Source organism: Silurus meridionalis, chromosome 18 (genome assembly GCF_014805685.1).
Source record: "Silurus meridionalis isolate SWU-2019-XX chromosome 18, ASM1480568v1, whole genome shotgun sequence".
Lineage (NCBI taxonomy): Eukaryota > Metazoa > Chordata > Actinopteri > Siluriformes > Siluridae > Silurus > Silurus meridionalis.
In genome coordinates, this window is record NC_060901.1 from 12,026,824 (window position 1) to 12,046,916 (window position 20,093).

General features: G+C 41.3%; 1 protein-coding gene across 5 annotated transcripts; it reads left to right on the forward strand.

Moving 5' to 3' along the window:
• The first annotated feature begins 236 nt into the window (after positions 1-236).
• brd1a (bromodomain containing 1a) lies at positions 237-19,576 on the forward strand. Of its 5 annotated transcripts, none has more exons than XM_046872622.1 (13): positions 237-360; positions 2,284-3,646; positions 4,623-4,779; positions 4,863-4,994; positions 7,008-7,136; positions 8,432-8,744; positions 9,584-9,835; positions 12,018-12,455; positions 12,738-12,864; positions 14,148-14,284; positions 16,712-16,821; positions 17,356-17,510; positions 18,170-19,576. In XM_046872622.1, the coding sequence occupies exons 2-13, from the start codon at positions 2,301-2,303 to the stop codon at positions 18,351-18,353; spliced, it is 3,480 nt and encodes a 1,159-aa protein (XP_046728578.1). In that variant the 5' UTR covers positions 237-360; positions 2,284-2,300; the 3' UTR covers positions 18,354-19,576. The 5 variants fall into 5 exon arrangements, 4 of the variants coding, with proteins under 4 accessions (XP_046728578.1, XP_046728580.1, XP_046728577.1 ...); XR_006928446.1 differs by lacking the exons at positions 237-360; positions 18,170-19,576 and adding exons at positions 940-1,253; positions 16,935-17,069 and having other exon boundaries at positions 17,356-17,479; XM_046872621.1 differs by lacking the exon at positions 237-360 and adding an exon at positions 941-1,253.
• The last annotated feature ends 517 nt before the right edge of the window (positions 19,577-20,093 follow it).

The following is a 20,093-nucleotide window of genomic DNA, read 5'->3' on the forward strand; positions in this document are numbered from 1 at the left end:
GTCACGAGGGTATTAGGGCTTTCAACATGGCGGCGAAGTGGGAAGGAGGAGGAGGAGGAAGGGGGGCAATACAAATACATAAAAAAAAGGAGAAACAAATAAAACTCATCGGAAGCTTTAATGCTGAGAGACCGGTGGGGGGGGGGGGGGTGTGCGTGTGTGACAAACCGGGGCCACGGTGGCGTTTTATAGGCCGACTGCTTATGACCCGGACGGGCTCAGAGTCCATCCTCAGCGCTCCTGTAAAGCACTGTATTTGGAAGTGAATGTGTTGGAAACGGTCTTATCGGGGCAGGAAGGCGAACACACGGGGTTTCTTGACCCGAGGGTCTCTCTCAGGGGCACCGAGGCGCAAAACAGGTGGGGCAAAACATGGGGCACTACAGGGGGGCTTTTAACACAAGCTTTTAGCCCCTGATTCACTGCAGAGAGGCACAATCACACGTTTATAAACGTGTACATCATAAACATAATAATAAATCATATAATAATATTATAAAATTTTGCATTCCTGGTATAATAAGAGTGTGTGCAATGGGAGTGCTAAATAACATCAATAATTATTATTATTATTATTATTAAGATATTCTGTTCATGTGCTCTTTCGTGTAGAGCAGTTTAAAAAAAAAAACAGCCCCCCGTACAATAACCTCTATCCATTAGAGCGGACAAATGTGTTTCTACGGAGGGCGAGGAAACGGCTGCGAAAATGTCCCCTCTGAAGCCTTGGCCGTATTCCAAATACCCCTCAGTGAGACATATATGTGCACTACGTATATACCCATTATTTTCGCCCCCACACAGCGCACTTTAGAGGTGGGGTTGCGTTTATTTGGCACGCAGCCATAAAGACAACGCGTTTGTAACACCCACCTCCATCCCGCCCTCAACGTGAGACGTCATTACGTCGTGCGTAGGGGGCGGGGCTGTCTGTAGCGACCCCGTCCGCATTGTTGTGGGGAGGAAGGCGAAGCTTGTAGCAGCTCCGCGTTAACAGGGAGGAGGACGGCGCTGTTTTAATGGATGCCTTTTAAACCTGGTTTTCGGCCATTTTAAACGGTTCGGAAAGCGTACGCTTGGAGGGCATCGTGGATACCTATCGTTGTAATTTGGATTTTGTTAACAGGAAGCTCGACCCGCACATTTTGGATGAGAACATTGTGTGCGGAATCAGAGCCGCCGAGCAGGCCGTATCGCCATTGCTTTCAGCAGCCGCTGCCTCTGTCTCCAGCTCAAAGCATAGGGCCTTCCAGGTAACGATGCGCAGTTTTACTACAGAATGTCGGCGATCTGACGGATCTGGGCGGCTGTAGTGCTTGGGATCAGTTGTGATCAGTTATGCTCAGAACCCCAAGACTATGAGATCTGCTTGTTGTTGTGACATGGATCTACAGGGTCTCTAGCAACCCATTGCCTGGTTTGATTGCCACAGTGCCATTTGGTGTTTTAGTGTTTTATTGGGAGCAGCTCCACAGCTTTGACGTTGTTCTTCTAACCATCCGGACACCAAGAAATTAAACAGGAGTCAGGCTTAGAGAGAGAGAGAGGGAGCTGAATGAGATTCAAGGTTTGGGGTGGTAAATGTTTTCCCCGCCCCCACCACAACACCCACATTGTGGTATGCAACAAAATCTGTCAGTAGTAATTACCATAGAGACACTACTTCCTCTCTCACTCTCTCCCTCTCACATGGGTTCGGGTAACTTCTGCTGTGTTTAGGTTTAAGGATCCAACCCTGACATCTCATTCATTTCTGTGTGTACTGCTGCTCCAAGTTGGCCAGCTGAGGTAGTACAACTCTGATGGCTGTGCATCAGCTGAGTGTTGGAGTAATTCTCACAGGCTGACACTGGGGCCGATTTAACAGAAACTAACTTGCTATTCTTGACGCCTCTTGTCATCAAGGTTTTACTTTGTGGTTGTCACAACTGCAGTATGTGCTGCAGGCATCTGATAAAGATCTCAGGTCAGGTGAAAAGAGTATTTCCAGAACAGTGGGACTCTTCGCTATCTATAGATATAGATACATGAGGCGCCCCATCCTGTCAGACAGCCAGCACGTTTATTCCCTTTTATACATTTTGTTTAGACGTTTCCTCCAGTTCTGAAGGTGATAGAGCCGTGACTGAAACCTTTTCACCTCCCAAATTAGTAATTTGCTTTGCGAATTCAATGTTTGTATGAATCACTGGACTGCTTGTTCATTTTAGGTTCGTGTATTTATGATGTCGAAGTTATGTCGTGATTGGATATCTGTTAATTGAAATCTATGTTCCTGTGTAGGTTTTTGAGGCTCCGCGATGGGGAAGAAAGCACGGAACAACAGGCTTCCCGCACTGCAGCGGGCACCCTCTCCCATCAAACCGTCACCGAACAGGGAGACCCTGACGTACGCGCAAGCCCAACGCATTGTGGAGCTGGAGGATGACGGCCGTGTGCACCGGATAAGCATCTTCGATAAGCTCGATGTCATCGCCGACGACGACCCCGTGGCCCAGGAGATCATGGAATGCACCAGCAATAAGGAGAACACAGAAAAACCTCAGCAGGCTCCGTTGCGGTCGGCACGCCTCAAGAACAACCGCCTGAAAAAGAACGCCTCGGTAAACACGCAAGGGGCTCAGGCATCATCCTGTACCCTACCCGAACCCAAGTTCCGCATCGTGGAGTATAACCTTCCAGCCGTGCCACGAAGACCTCAGGCGTATTACAGGTACGAAGAAAAAACCCCAGAGGAGCTAGACGAAGAAGTGGAATATGACATGGATGAGGAGGATTACGCCTGGCTGGAGCTGGTCAATGAAAAGAGACGAAGTGAGGGCTTCAGCCAGGTCTCTCCCAACGTCTTTGAGTTTCTTGTGGACCGCTTTGAGAAGGAGTCATTCTTAGAGAGCCAGGGCCAGCAGGATCCACATTCACTGGTGGACGAGGACGCTGTTTGCTGTATCTGCATGGATGGAGAATGTCAGGATAGCAACGCTATCCTTTTCTGCGACATGTGCAATCTCGCAGTTCACCAGGAGTGTTACGGAGTTCCCTACATCCCTGAGGGCCAGTGGCTTTGCCGCCACTGCCTGCAGTCTCCCACGCAACCTGCTGATTGCATCCTGTGTCCCAACAAGGGCGGTGCCGTCAAGAAGACTGAGGATGATCGCTGGGGGCATGTAGTCTGTGCTCTTTGGGTACCCGAGGTCGGTTTCTCGAACACGGTCTTTATCGAGCCCATCGATGGCGTAGCCAACATTCCATCCGCCCGATGGAAACTCACCTGCTACCTCTGTAAGGAGAAAGGCGTCGGCGCCTGCATCCAGTGCCACAAGGCCAACTGCTACACGGCCTTCCATGTTAGCTGCGCACAGAAAGCTGGCCTTTTCTTAAAGATGGAGCCTATTAAAGAGACTAACGATTCGGGTGACCCTACCTTCACTGTGAAGAAGACGGCCTACTGCGGAGCTCACACACCTAACGGGTGCATCAAAAGGCCCCTCGCTATATATGACGACCCCAAAACCAAAAACAGTCTTTGTCGGACACAGAAGAAGAAAGCGAGTCTAACGAAAAAACAGAAGAACAAAAAGAACAAAAAGAGTGCAGACTCTGTAGTAGCAGTCCCAGCTATGCCTGTTTCCAGTTTTCCTCCTCACAGGTAAGATGAGAGGACAACAGTGAGTCACGAATGTACAGAGAATCGCTGACGATGCAATAAAGAAATACTCCTGAATCACTTTACGTCAGTCTGCAGCATGAGTGATATCAATAGAGGTGAATTCGAACAGTGTGAGATTCTAAATTCGGATATAATGAAAACCTGACTGAGGATTCAAACAGGAACTTTGCAATTATAAAACCACCACCATTTCCCTAATCATAGGGTTCAGGTTAAATGCGGGCCCTTTTGCAAAGTTGTTCTTAGTGTGTGTGTGTGTGTGTGTGTGTGTGTGTGGGTGGGGTTATTTATAGTATGTTATTGTTTCATTGTGAGATTATAATCCACACTGATCAAATTTAAAACTTAACATATAAAAGTTATTAACCTTATAACTTGGGCTTGAGTGGAACGTTCAGAAATATGGCAAAAAAAATCATTTGTATACATTTTCAAATTATGCTCATAAAATGAATTTGAACTGAATGCACCTATATGAAGTATTACAGCTAAAGAGGTCTGCAAAAACCTTTTGCTGCAACAAATAATTTCAGCTACGTTGTGTGTCTGTGTGCCGTCAGGCGGTATATGGGATTCTACCACGGTTATGTTTCTTGATAAAACATCAATATCATGTCTGTGTTGACACATTATATACATCTGATGTGATCCCTTGATCATCACCTGACACGCCTTTAGTCGTCCTTTTTAAGTGTGTTATAAATGTTTCTTAGTGCATCCAAGTAATTGTTTGAAGTAAATCCACACTGTACAGATGTGGTCAATAAATAATCAGTGAAGCATTTATTTGTGTAGTGCCTCATCTGGAAAAGAGGATTAGGCCTGGAGCGTGTAAATTGAGGCAATAGGGTTGCTTCATGGTGAATTTTGTTTTGGACAGATATGATTTAGTCAGTGTTGGATATGAGAGCTGAGTGAATTTAGATTCCTTTTAATCTCTTCTTTTATGCAACAGGTTGGACTCAATCCTCAGTCAAGTTTCCCTCCAGAGAAAGAAGGCATTTGTCGAGCTGGTTTTAAACTACTGGACCCTGAAGAGACAATCACGGAACGGGCTGCCACTGATCAGACGACTGCACTCTTGCCTACAGTCCCAGAAAACTTCTCAACCCGTGAGTCCGACGAGACCCTGCGCTTCAGTGGCTCGAAAATGTTGAATAACGTTGTCTGAAACCATTGTGTTTCATGTGTGCAGAAGCACAGTGAGGAGGAGAGCCGGGCACTGAAGGAGCAGCTGAAGGAGTGGCAGCGTTTGAGGCATGACCTAGAGAGAGCCAGGCTATTGCTGGAGCTTATCAGGAAGAGAGAGAAGCTCAAGAGGGAGGAGGTAATGACCTGGTTAACTGTTTCACTCAGCTGCTTTTATGAAGACTTTTTCAAAAAGTGCATAAAGAGTCAATGACACAACTTAACCAACTCTACCTTTCATATTAGAAGACTTGTGATGCGCTCAGTTTTGCCGGTTTTGTTAGTTCTGTATTTTCAGTATTCCTATGAGAAGTTCGAAGTTGTATGCAAAGTTACAATATTGTTTGATTGGAGAAAGAATTTCAGTCCCTGTGGGGGAAAAGGGCAGGAAGTTTAATCCCATTCACCATTTTACAGCAATGACATTATAATGTAGATGAAGAATCCAGCACAGAAGTAGCACAGACTAAATACTTGACTTCCAAGTTCAAGAATGCAATGTTTGGTCATTAGCTTTTTAAGCGTCACATTCCACATTTAGTCCTACTTGCTTTTATAATTTCTTTCACTCTATATTCCACTAGATTTTGGAGTGTGTTTATGGAGATTTGTGCTCATTTAAACACAAGGGTGTTAGTAAAGTCAGGTACTAATGTAGGTGTAAGTGTAGGTAAGGAAGTTCTGGGGTCAATGCTTCAATTTATCCCAAAGATGTTTAATAGGGTTGAGGTGAGCGCTTTATAACAGTAGAGCTTTCACTCCTCCTTCTTCGTCTTTTGGCTTCTCCCATTAGGGGTTGCCACAGTGGATCATCTCTCTAAACTTACCTGCATGTCTTCCCTCACCACATCCATAAACCTCCTCCTTGGCCTTCCTCTTTGCCTTCCTGGTGGCTAAATCCTCAGCATTCTCCTACCAATATACCCAATGTCCCTCCTCTGCACACGTCCAAACCATCTCAATCTCTCCTCCCTCACCATGTCTCCAAAACATCTTACATGCGCAGTTCCTCTAATAAACTCATTTCTAATCCTGTCCATCGTCGTCACTCCCAACAAAAACCTCAACATCTTCAGCTCTGCTACCTCCAGCTTCACCTCCTGTCTTTTAGTTAATGTCACTGTCTCTAATCCATACAACATTACAGGTCTCACCACAGTCCTATAAACTTTCCCATTCACTCTCACAGATACTCTTCTATCACAAATCACTCCTGTCACTCTTCTCCACCCACTCCAACCTGCCTGCACTTTTTTCTTCATTTCTCCAACACACTCTCCATTACTATGCACTGTTGAGCCCAGGTACCTGAACTCCTCCACCTTCTCCACCTCTTCTCCCTGCAACTGCACCACTCCACTGCCCTCCCTCTCATTCACATACATGTACTCTGTTTTACTCCTACTGCCTTTCATTCCCCTTCTCTCCAGCATGTATCTCCACCTCTCTAGGCTCTTCTCAACCTGCTCCCTACTCTTACCCCAAATCACAATATCATCCGCAAACATCATAGTCCATGGAGATTCCAGTCTGACCTCGTCCCTCAACTTGTCCATCACCACTGCAAACAGGAAAGGTCTCAGAGCCGATCCTTGAAGAAGTCCAACCTCCACCCTGAACCAGTCTGTCGTTCCTACTGCACACTTCACTGCTGTCACACTGTCCTCATACATGTCCTGCACCACCCTCACATACTTCTCTGACACACCTGACTTCCTCATACAATACCACATCTCCTCTCTCTGCACTCTATCGTACGCTTTCTCTTAATCCACAAACACACAATGCAACTCCTTCTGACCTTCTCTATACTTCTCCATCAGCATTCTCAAAGCAAATAATGCGTCTGTGATGCTCTTCCTCGGCATGAAACCATACTGTTGCTCACAGATGGTCACCTCTTCCCTCAGCCTGGCTTCCACTATTCTTTCCCATAACGTCATGGTGTGACGGATCAACTTAATTCCCCTGTAGTTACTGGAAGGTCTGCACATCCAACCCATGTAAACCATATCTTCATGGAGTTTGCTTTGTGCACACAGGCATTGTCATGCTAAAACATGTTTGGGTCTCCTAGTTCAAGTGAAGGGAAAATTTCATGCTACTGCATATATGGCTGGAAGATTCAGGTGTCATTTTTTTATTTCTGCAGATGAAACTTCAGCAGTCAATTTTAGAAATGCAGCTCTCTCCATTAAACATTTTGCTGAGGGCAGTGTTGGACCAGCTGCAGGAAAAAGACCAGGCCAAGATCTTTTCACAGCCAGTTAGCATCGAGGAGGTGAGTGTAAATACAGTAGTATCCCACTAAAGATTACCTTGATGATGATGATGATGATGATAAGCTCAGGGTATTTTATACTGGACAAATCTCTTATTTTTGGTTTCAGTGAAAGAAAAGCTCACTTAAGCACAGCTTTTTTTTTACTCTGGCAAAATATCATTGCTAGCAAACAAAAAGTATTAATTTGTCACTAGCTTAGGTAAGCAGACTATATGGCAAACATTTTATTATACATAGGATATAGTTATTTCTGATCATATTACTAATTTTTTTTATATTAGCGGTTTAGTACGTACCTCGGTATTTAAGTCACGGTTTGTTATTTAAATTGTTTATTTTTTATTAACGCAGTTTTTTGTTATTTGTACATCAGCATTTGAAAAGTTTACATTTTTTATAATAATTTTAAATAAAATGCCAGCTTGGTAAAATAATATTGTATATTTAAGAAATAAAATAGTTTAATCTTTAACTCGGCTTCTTTTTTGATGTCATAGGACACTTCAACCAATAAACAAGCATAGAAACTACGCATAGGCTACGTTACTACAGAACTGTATACCATACAGTGCATGTACTTACTATTAATCTGATGCAATGTACTGTATTTCTACGAATCTACACAAAATATATAACTCTCTATTCTTGCAAATGTATTCTGTGTGGGAGGATGAATAATGGCTGAAACCATAAAAAAAAAAAAACATTTTGGGGTGGCGGTTTATCGTATATCGTGGGAGGTTTTGTACCGAAACCACCGCAATAAACTGGGGATTACTGTATATAAATTTTTCCCCATTCATGTCTATATTATCACATTTACAGCTTTTCTACCAGATGCAAATAGAATTATCATGCTAACCCCTAACTTGATCAGCCCAACTAATTAATAACGACATCCGTTTTTATTTTTAATGATTATCAATTAGTTGTTGCAGTCCTTATATATATATATATATATATATATATATATATATATATATATATATATATATATATATATATATATATATATGAGAGAGAGAGCGAGAGAGAGAATAGAATTATCTTATTTAGTATTTGAGTGTTGAGGACTCAGTGGTAGTTTGGTGGTGCTGGGATTTGAACTCATGGCCTTTGAATCAAAAGCCCAACGTCTTTACACCTATTTACCTAGTAAACCAGTTAAATGGGAAGTTAATACTCTTGCATAGTTTTGACTTTTTTGCAGTTAATGACATAAATGAATTAATGAAATACTGCCATATTGTCGTAAAGTTAACTAGACCTGAATCGCTGCATGTTCCTTTCAGGTACCTGATTACCTGGACCACATTAAGCACCCCATGGATTTCTCCACCATGAGACAACGTATAGATACACAGGCGTACAGTAATCTGGACGACTTCGAGGCCGATTTCGATCTCATCATCGCAAACTGCATGAAATACAATGCCAAGGACACATATTTTTACCGCGCGGCTGCCAGACTTCGGGATCAGGGAGGAGTTTTGCTCCGGAAGGCGCGTCGCCACGTTGAACGCGTCGGCTTCGAGCCAGGCACAGGCATGCACACGTGTGAACAACCCAAGGTCGAGGCACCTTCTCAGTTCTCCTGGGAAGACGGTAAGCACAGACTTTTTTTCCCATGGTATTTCATAGATGGGAAAAATTTCGAAATTTCATTCAAGCTGCTGAGTGATCTGTTTCCATGTAACAATGCTGCCCATTTCAAGTACCTAATCAAATTGTGACTGACAAGTTACTTTTCTTCTGAACTTTTAACACTAGCACACACATGCAGCCAAAATAAGTGTTTAGCAATGTAAATATGTCGATAGTGTAACATGTGTACAGCTCCTCAAAAAACTGAAAGAAATAATAAATATTAAATGCAACCCAAAAGCTTTTCTTGAGATCAGTTCAGTAGCTTTGTAAATATTCCAGCCAAATATATTGTAAATAATTTTAGAAGAGTAAGAAGCTCAGTAGCTTTCTGATCAGAATGTCAGGGCTTCAAGCCCCAGTATTGCCAAGCTGCCACTGTTGGGCCCTTCAGCAAGGCCCTTAACCCTCTCTGGTCCAAGGGTGCTGTATCATGGCATATGCAAAGAAAGAATTGTGTTGTAATGTACATGTGACAAATTAATGCATCGAATCTAATGAACATTCTCTGACATGTTTTCTCACTGAACACCTGTAAATGTAGGACATAAAGAATCCCTGAACAGTGAATTCAGTAATCTAATACTGATGCCTGATATCATAACAATTGCAGTGAGTAGTACAGAGACTGAATAAACTTTCAGGAATAAAAAGAATGAATGAACCTTTGACCTTTTTTTTCTTCTCTATAACATTGTGACCCAAACTTGTTTGTTGTATCCAAGATGCTCTTCAGAGCTGCTGGTGTAGAAAATGTATAGTAATTGTATTCAGCACTGTTTATTATTTTACTCCCCCAGTGGACCGGTTGCTGGTTTCAGCCAACAGGAAGCACATGTCTCTTGAGGAGCAGCTAAAGGAGCTTCTTGAGAAGCTGGACTTGACCACAGCGATGAAGACGAGTCCTTCACGCAGTAAACGTCTGAAGCTGCTGAAGAAGGCTATCGGTGACGTGAGAATGGAAATGAGTCTGAGGAAAACGTTGCCTCGCTCATCCGAACATGCAAGACCCGCAGAGGAGCCAGCATCAGAGGACAGCCCAGCTGAGGAAGGTTAGTATTAGCTGAACACGCGAAAGAACTTTTAACACCACGGAAAACCCTCGCTGGGTCTGTTTCAGCTGAGAGGTGCTTGAACCTGTAATTTTAATTCCCTTTTTATAATGCCTAATGAGTTTAAGCTTTCAATAAGCTGATAGGTTTATGTAGAGGTTTACCTTCTGCAATTTGTTAAGAATATTCTGTGTGGTTTAAATATAGCATGTGCTGTTAGAAAAAATAACTGGCTACTGTAGCTATTACTGTTTCCCCAGTGAAGTGGATTGGTTTCCCTTAACAGTACATTCTGAAAAGTTCTCGAGTTTATGTTTTTTTATTCTAGAAGAAGAACAATCACCTTTATTGGCACAAGTATGCCTGAGCACACCAGGAAGTTGTTTTTGGTTTAGAGCAAATTAACAGCGCACAATTAACATACAGGCACGGCTGGACTGAAACGTGACACAGACCAGGGGTCCCAAAACTACAGCCCATGAGCCGAATACGGCCCTCCCCCTACATTCGGAACGGCCTGCTGAGCAATGCCAGAGACATGTTTTGTAAATGTAAAGATACAGTCAACATAAGGTTCAAACAAAAATTTTAAATGCTCAAATGGTTGGGAAAGAGGAAAGATGATTCAGAATGCAGGGTATTTAAACAAAAGTGAACAACTGATTTTTTTTTTTTTTGTTTATTGCAAAGAAATGGCCGTTTGTCTCATGTGTCAAGAAAAAGTATTATTGGCCTTGCAAGCTTGCATACTTGTCTATCATTCCGGGAAGGCTACCGCCAGCAGCCTGGCGATACAGGGGTTCGAACCCCCGTTCTTCCGATCAGTAACCCAGAGCCTTAAACACTGAGCTACAACATCCCTACCACTATATGACCATGCATAGATAAGTGTGTACACATTGGTCCATGACTGTGGGTGTCCAGTTGTTTAAACAAGCATGTTGCACACGAGTATGATGTTTTGAGATGAAGTATAATAGAAACCACGATAGCACAACACAACTAGACACAGCTGTTTTTTAATCTAGCCATATTTATATTTACATTTATTGTGCTACAATATCTGTAAGACAAGTCAGTCCCTGTGATTGCTGGTGTTTCAGTCTGTTTTACTCATTGTATGGCAGTTAAATAAGACAAAAACAATGCTTGTCATGTTGGCAGAAAACATTTAAGTAACACATTTGTCAGAACATTTTCTGGCCATTGCAAAGCACTGATACTAGAGACTTCCTCCATACAGGATAATGATTATACAGTTTTTCTTTTGAATATGAATGTTTCTTAATATGTGCATTATTAGTTTATGTAGTGTCTATCAAACAAGTCCAAGTGGTACAATGCACTATTGTTTCTATCATAATGTACTAATGAATGTATACTATACTATACACTTTATTACCAAAAGTTTGCAGACACCTGGTCATAAGTATGGTATCTGCTTTTTGAGCATTGCATTTCCCATTTAGTCCCAATTTGCTCTTTGAATTTCCTCCATCCTTCTGGGAAGATGTTCCTCCAGATTTTGAGTGTGCTTGTTGAGATTTAAGTTCAAGGTTGTTAGTAAAGCCAAGTACTGATGTTGGCGAGGAGGTCTAGGGTACAGTCAACGTTTCAATTCACCCCACATGTTTAATAGGGTTGAGATCTTCAACCCCAACCCATTCAAAGCAGACCTTCTTGTCATCCTGCAACAGGTTTTGGTCTCTTGATTCAATTGAAGGGAAATTTAATGCTACTGCTTTCACAGACCCTTCAAGTGTGTGCCTTGAGCTTTTTGATAACAGTTTGGGAAAGAACTGCATATGGCTGGGGAAGTCAGATGCCCCCAAACTTTTGTCTATATAGTGTAGCTTTATTATTTATGTTATAGCCAGAGCTATTATACTGTTATTATACTGTTATAATTGCTGTTTTATTTAATCCCTCTGATTTGAGCATTGGATGATGATGTGTAATGTTGTATAAATAAGGTGCAAGGTGCAACATTACAGGTTTGGTGCTAAAAGAAAGTACCAGCCGGGCCATTAATCACTGGCTGTCCACAATATTAAATCATATATAAAGTGATGGATACTGGCATCTGGATCCTCAAAACGTGTTGCAAGACTTTTTTTTTTTTTTTGGTCAGTGGTTTTTACAAACTGGACTAAGCCTTTTAAGCCTTTTGTCTTTTTTCCAGGAGACAAATCGGCCCCTCCAAAGCTGGAGCCATCAGATTCTCAGCCCCCTGTCATCCAATCAGACGGCCCTTCAGAGCCGCCCACGCTGAACCCCATCGAGCCCCAACAGCGGCCAGGAAAGCCTGAGCACACAGAGACACTGAACGGTCTTTCTCGGGATCGGTTACTGATGGACAATGCTGATGTCAGTGTGGTGGCCATGTCCACCGTTGCTGAGCGCTCTGCTCCAGTAAACAGGCGCACGTCAGTGCTTTTCCGTAAGTCCAAAAGCACAAGCCCGCAGAAGGCTACGGGAGGAGATGAAGCCCAAATAGGTGCCAAGACCATCCTGTCGGTAGTGATCCCACGCCTGGAGACGCTGCTTCACACCAGGAAGAGGACACGAAGTGCAAGCCGGGGAAGCGAAGGCGAAGAGGAGATATCTACCAAGCGTCCTGGTACTGCCCGGAGGAGTGCAGAAGCACTGACAGAACTAGATCATAATTAAATCAATAGACATATTGAGCTGCACCGTTTGCATAGTTTTGTTTGCAGTAGAGCCCTGAGTTAGGTTTAAGGTTAAAGAAATAAGGTGTGAAGAAAAGGGAAAAAGAATATAAAATGTCCTGAATTCAGACTGCAGTTTGTTTCCCCTCAGGCAGAATCCACTGTCCTCTGTGCAGGTTTTGTTAGACAAGTTGACCCCTTTTTTTTTTTTTCCTTTTATTTCAATCTGTCAGGTCTGTCGAATGGTTTTGTTCTGGAGGGAAAGAAGGCATCGAATCCCAGCAGACAGCAGGGGCCTCGTCGCAGATGTGCTTCAGAATCCAGCATTTCCTCTAGCAGCAGTCTGCTGGGCAACACTAGGTACACACACACACACACACACACACACACACACACACACAATAATCTATAATCCTTATGAGAGACCTTAAACTAAACCTTGTTTTTTTTTTGTTAATGAAGGTTTTGATCAACAATAGACAATTACTGTACTTGTACATTCAGAGAGAAAGTAAACTAACCACATTAGAATGGAAGGTTTTTTTTCCTTGATTGTAAAAAGACTGCTTTGATCAAAACTGCATCAGGCTGCGTTGTTTTCCCTTTTTCCCCTTATTTCCCTTTTCCTAGTATAACAGTATAGTGCACCAACCACCTCTTTATGAGGCTGAAGAGAAATTGGAGAAGCCCTGGTGCTGTCCTAAATCAACCTTATTCATTACCAATAAAAGACTTATTTAAGCTGAAAATAATGCATTTGAGCACACTTAAAAGGTTTTATTTTACAACAAATGAAACTGAAGCCCAAGCATTTCCCTCATCTAGACAAATGCCTTTCAGACCTTGTAAAATGAGAGCTTTGCAGATTCAATACTGTACACAGCTACACTATTAAAGGGCCCTGAAATTTGGAAATGTGCTAGTTAAATTGAGCATTCCACACATTTGATGATTTGTTTTCATTTTTTCATATATTTTTAAGGATGGATACATGGAAAATCTTTGCTCTAGCTCACATATAGAGAAGCACATGCAGTCAGACATGGACAGACAGACACATGTATAGACAGGCAGAAACACCATGTGAATTTATTTCTCTCAATTCTGATTTTAGTAAACATCCAGAATTTCTGGTGCATCCACCGCTAATCGTGTTGTCAGCCTGAAGTTTTAAGCTGTTGGTGTGTGAATGAGCATCTGTTTTCTCCATATCTGATTGTTAGAGAGAGTTCTTTCCAGGGATAAATAATTTGTCTTGATGAGTTATTTTAAATATTCAAATTACTCGAGTTAATCAAGGAATCGTTTTAGCCCTAAATATAACCTACCGTAAGGTTTTTGTGTGGGCTAAAATATCAACTGAAGGAGAGATACGCTTTGGCGACCCCTAATGGGGAAAGCCGAAAGAAGAAGAGAAACTGCATGAGAAAATATTCTGTCCTGTACATACAATGAACAGTGCTTGAAGATAAAAGGAGAATAGTGACACCTTTTGTTTAGTTTTTTGAACTGGTTAAATGTGCTGTAAACCAACAAAATGTGTGTTTTTTAATTACAGTTTCATAAAAACAAAACCTTTGCACACTGATTCCGATTTTTAATGTTAGTATGTGTTTTTTTTTTCTTTGGTGTGTTCGTGTCAGCAGCTTCCCTTTAGGTTTCCCCAAGTGTGGAAAGGGGAAGCCGGCTCTCGTGCGCAGGAACACGGTGGACGACAAAAGTGAGCTCATCGCTTGCATCGAGACTGGGAACTTCGCCAAAGCTGCTAGACTCGCTGCTGGTGAGTAGGACGCTAAGGGCGTAGAGAGGTGTGTGTGTGTGTGTGTGTTTGTGCTATTTGACACTAAACTTTACCACCTTTACCGTGTGGGCTGAAGTGTAGTGTAAGGGATCAGTGGTAGCTGGATGCAGCCCCCCCATACACACAAGCACAAATACATATAATCATTTTTGGTTTGTGGTTGTTTGGTTGTATAAGGTACTTGTTAATATATTTTTATATATATATATATATATATATATATATATATATATATATATATATATATATATATATATATATATATATATATATAGTATAGTAGCTCACCTTTAAGGACTTTTCACGTGTTATTTTTTTTACAGAACCTGAATCAGACCAAAATACTACTTGTTCGGTTTAGTTAAACACTGCACCGAATTAAAGTATGAAAGTAAAAAAATGAATTAATAAACTGAGGGGTGTGTATGACCTGAAAACCCAAAATACCCAGTATTTTTTCTACTATCTACAAACCCGATTCCAAAAAAGTTGGGACACTGTACAAATTGTGAATAAAAACAGAATGCAATGATGTGGAAGTTTCAAATTTCAATATTTATCCAGAATACATCACATATCAAATGTTTAAACTGAGAAAATGTATAATTTTAAGGGAAAAATATGTTGATTTATAATTTCATGGCATCAACACATCTCAAAAAAGTTGGGACAAGGCCATGTTTAACACTGTGTGGCATCCCCTCTTCTTTTTATAACAGTCTGCAAACGTCTGGGGACTGAGGAGACAAGTTGCTCAAGTTAAGGAATAGAAATGTTGTCCTATTCTTGTCTAATACAGGCTTCTAGTTGCTCAACTGTCTTAGGGCTTCTTTGTCGCATCTTCCTCGTTATGATGCACCCAATGTTTTAATGGGTGAAAGATCTGGACTGCAGGTTGGCCCTTTCAGTACCTGGATTCTTCTTTTACGCAGCCATGATGTTGTAATTGATGCAGTATGTAGTCTGGCATTATCATGTTGTAAAATGCAAGGTCTTCCCTGAAAGAGACGACGTCTGGATGGGAGCACATGTTGTTCTAGAACTTGGAGATACCTTTCAGCATTGATGGTGCCTTTCCAGATGTGTAAGCTGCCCATGCCACACACACTCATGCAACCCCATACCATCAGAGATGCAGGCTTCTGAACTGAGCGCTAATAACAACTTGGGTTGTCCTTATCCTCTTTAGTCCGGATGACATGGTGTCCCAGTTTTCCGAAAAGAACTTCAAATTTTGATTCGTCTGACCACAGAACAGTTTTCCACTTTGCCACAGTCCATTTTAAATGAGCCTTGGCCCAGAGAAAACGCCTGTGCTTCTGGATCATGTTTAGATATGGCTTCCTTTTTGACCTATAGAGTTTTTGTCAGCAATGGCGAATGGCACGGTGGATTGTGTTCACAGACAATGTTTTCTGGAAGTATTCCTGAGCCCATGTTGTGATTTCCATTACATATGATTTCCATATGTGATGCAGTGCTGTCTAAGGGCCCAAAGATCACGGGCATCCAGTATGGTTTTCCGGCCTTGACCCTTACGCACAGAGATTGTTCCAGATTCTCTGAATCTTTGGATGATATTATGCACTGTAGATGATGATGATGATGATGACAATTTTTCTCTGAGAAACTCCTTTCTGATATTGCTCCACTATTTTTCGCCACAGCATTGGGGGGAATTGGTGATCCTCTGCCCATCTTGACTTCTGAGACACACTGCCACTCTGAGAGGTTCTTTTTATACCCAATCATTGCCAATTGACCTAATAAGTTGCAAATTGGTCTTTCAGCTGTTCCTTATATGTACATTTAACTTTTCCAGCCTCTTATTGCTACCTGTCCCAAATTTCTTGGAATGTGTAGCTCTAATGAAATCCAAAATGAGCCAATAATTGGCATGAAATTTCAAAATTTTCATCATCATTATATGTATCTATATTCTATTGTAAATAAAATATAAGTTTGAGATTTGTAAATTATTGCATTCATTTTTTATTCACAATTTGTACAGTGTCCCAACTTTATTTAAATCGGGTTTGTACTTCCTACACTTGGGTTGATTCAAGGTCACTTTCTCACTTTGACACTTCATCACTCAGACACTGTTGGGGTGGTTGTTTGTGCCTGCACCCGAGTTTGATGTTCTAGACTGCCCCACTGAGCCTTGCCCTCGGGTAAAATCGCATCCTAAGTCATCAGTTCCGTGCGATTGATTACAAAAGAAAAGCCACATTTTGTTCGGGTTTTTTTTTTTGTTATATATTCTGTGACTGCTTCATGTTGCGGTGTGTATTTTGGTGTTTGCCTGTTGCTGGGTTGTTAATGCTCTTCCTTATACGCATGGCTTTGGAAGTGTTTGCATTGAGTCCCCCCTTAACCAGATTGTCGTTATTCCTGCTTTCATAGAAGTTGGGAGCAGCAATTTGTGGATGCCTGCTAATGCTTCAACAGTTGTTCTGGAACCTCTAAAACTAGTTTGGGCAAAATGTAGCGGATATCCGTCCTACCCTGCCTTGGTGAGTGTGTGACCGTGTGCTAACTATTTAAACTATTCAGGAAACAAAATCCTCCTGCAAATCCTTGCACAAGGTCTCTTCATTAACAATACTGCACTTGTGTTTGTTTTCAGGTCTGTGTTAGGATGATATGCATGTGATTACTTATCGTTTTGAAACCCAGATGCCAGAGCACTTGAGTTTTTTTGAATGTCCACTAGATGGCAGCAATTTACCTTTTATTATAGCAATGGACCATGTCATATATAGTGAGTCTACAAAATATTTTAATAACCAAATAACTTAAGTTTCAATACCTTTTTTTTCTGTTACTAATATTTCAGTAGTCAGTGCCTTAAATAAAATTGATCCTGTAGTGAAATGCATCGTATCACCACGGGAGAGACACACGCATGTACCTCTTCAAAAAGAAAGCCTCATTGATTAAATGCACTGAAGCCATTAAGACACAAGTAGCTGCCTGTGTATGCATGTGTAGAGCAGATAGCTTACAGGCATCGAACTTATCTCCTGTACATCTTTTGTTTGTCATAGATAATCGACCCGCACATGCCTCGGGTGGGCTGCAATCACAACGGGGTGTCCATACCAATCCCGCCACTGGACGTGCTCCGCATCGGAGAGCAAATGCAGTACAAGTCCGAAGAGAAGCTCTACCTTGTCCTTTTCTTCGACAACAAACGCAGCTGGTAAGCTTTGTAAAAGAGACTGCCTAGACATTGTGCCTATATTTATAAAAACTATTTTCTGTTAAACATTAACAGAGTATAAATGTGCAGTGAATGTCGTAATTTATTGGCAGATTTTTTAATAAACTGTGTGATGACCTAAGAAAAACCTTTCACATATCACTGGTTCAATGCTTTTTAATTATTAGCTCATTTATTGATGGATAATTGAAGTTATTATGGTTGTAAATATTATCAATAGGATGGGGAAATGCTCTTTCGCTTTTCATTTATGGCATTTGGCAGACATTCTTATCCAGAGCACCTTATAGAATTAGATCATCCATACAGCTGAGCAGCAATGGGGTTAAGGGCCTTGTTTAGGACCCCAGGAGTGGCAGCTTGGAGTGGGTTTTTTTGCGTTAAACATGGCAAAACTTGCCCACTTTTCATCATGTTGACTTAGAAAGCCATGGTTAAAGTGTAAAACTTTCCATATATTTTCAGTAAAACATATTTGTCTTCTTTGCATGGATATAAAAATGTATGTTGTATGAGAAAGACAGATTTATTTTTTCATTAAGTTTATTTACCTGAGTTTATTTACCAAAACCACACTGACCTAATAATACTGTGCATATAAATAAAAAAATCTCCACATTGTCATTTCATCTGTCCAGGCAATGGCTTCCTAAATCCAAAATGGTTCCTCTCGGCGCCGACAAAACCATCGACAAGATCAAAATGATGGAAGGCCGCACCTCAGCAATCCGCAAAGCCGTTCAGATCGCGTTCACGCGGGCCATGAACCACCTAAGCCGAGTGCAGGACGAGCCGGGCAGCGATCTCAGCGACATCGACTAACAGCAGAGACCGCACAGCACATGGGTGGACTGTAAAGCCCTAGTATTCTCCATGCTTTGCTCAGATCTTCAGTTGTCTGCTGCCAAAGCTGTTTTCCTTCCACCTCGTGATGAGGAATTCGCTCTGGCGACTGCTGCTTCGATGACTGTGTGCGCAAACGCATTCGATTGTCTTCTCCTTCACTGTGCCGGGCGCTTGCTGCCACCCTCACTGCCACTCACGTCCTTCATTTCCACCCGAAGTTCTCATTTCCACTCACAAAAGTGTTCATATGTTGTACAAACTTTGTAAATAACTGTAAATGGCTTCATTCTAACTTATTCTGTAGAGTTGCCGCACTGGGTACTGTACATTTTTAGTTCCTTGTTTTTGTAGTATTTATATATAATTTTTCTTTTGGTGAATTACCTTTTAGCATCTCAGCGTCTTCCTCACTGATGCAGAAAAAAAGTTCAAGCAGGAAAAGGGGCGCTTGATCAGGGCTTAAAAAATAATGTGAGAATATTGTTTGTTTTGTTTTTTTTTCTCTCTTTTTTTATCATTTAAATTATTGAGGTTTATATGCATAAACTTCTTTTTTTGGTATTATGTCTTTTGTACCCAATAATGTTTTTTATAACAGTTTTAGCCTATTTTGTTGTGATATATTTATATAAGTAAATATATATCTGTATTCTTTAGATGCTCACACAAATTACTGTTGTTATGGAAACTGAAAGCGTGTTGTTCTCATGAAACCAAAAGAAAAGAAAATGCTGCCCAGACATATATTTTTTTTAATTGTTTTTTTTTTTTACATTTTTTTGTTTTGTTTGTGTTTGTTTGAAAGGTTTGTCTACACTGTAATGTTTTTTTTTTTTTTTTTTTTTGTGTTATGTATTGATTGTGTATTCGGGACCTTCAAAATGATACCGGTGAAGGATGTGGTCATGTTAAATTATTCGGGGGGAGGGGGATGAAATAAAAACGAGAAAAATCACTTTCAGTTGGCACATTCCATTAGCTGTCTAATGATAGCCTTTATATAATACTGTTAGATCAGACTAAACTGAAATCATTCATTGCAGTCATTTAGCTGTTCTCTGGGTAGCAAAGGGAAGATATGAGGGTTGGATACTTTTTATACTTTTTTTTTTTTATTGGAAAACTGAATGGTTACTTGGATTTGCTTTTTTATTTTGGTTTGTTTTATAGATAATAAAACAATGACTAAACCAACTAAACCAAAAAACTACGAGTCTTAATTTGTTTTGAGGCCGCTCTTACAGCTTCAGGGCTCGTGTGTGGAGATATCCTGTTTCCTTATGGATTTACTTCAGGATCTCAGCTTTTTCTCCCATGAAGATGTCCAGGCTTTTTCTGTTAATGAGATGCATGTATGAGATCGGGTGTGAATGGGTGTGTGAACGTGCCCTAAAATGGACAGTCGTCATCCAGGTGTATTATTGCCTCATGCCCATACTCCAGAAACACCAGCACCACTCTGACCAGAATAAAGCACTTAGTAAAGACTAATGAATGTGAAAGTGATTGATGATTTTTCACTTGTTTATATTCCTGCTCTCTCTTTCCCGAGCTGGTCTGAGAAGTCCTAACCACTGGATGGCACTGTGGCTGCATGAATAGAAAAAAAACATGCTCTTCTAGGGGTCCTGTAAGCCTGTGAGCAGGTTCCTTCAGCTACATTGTAGTCCTCGTTCATCTTTCATAAGGCAGAAACAAATGCCTTTTTTATGCATT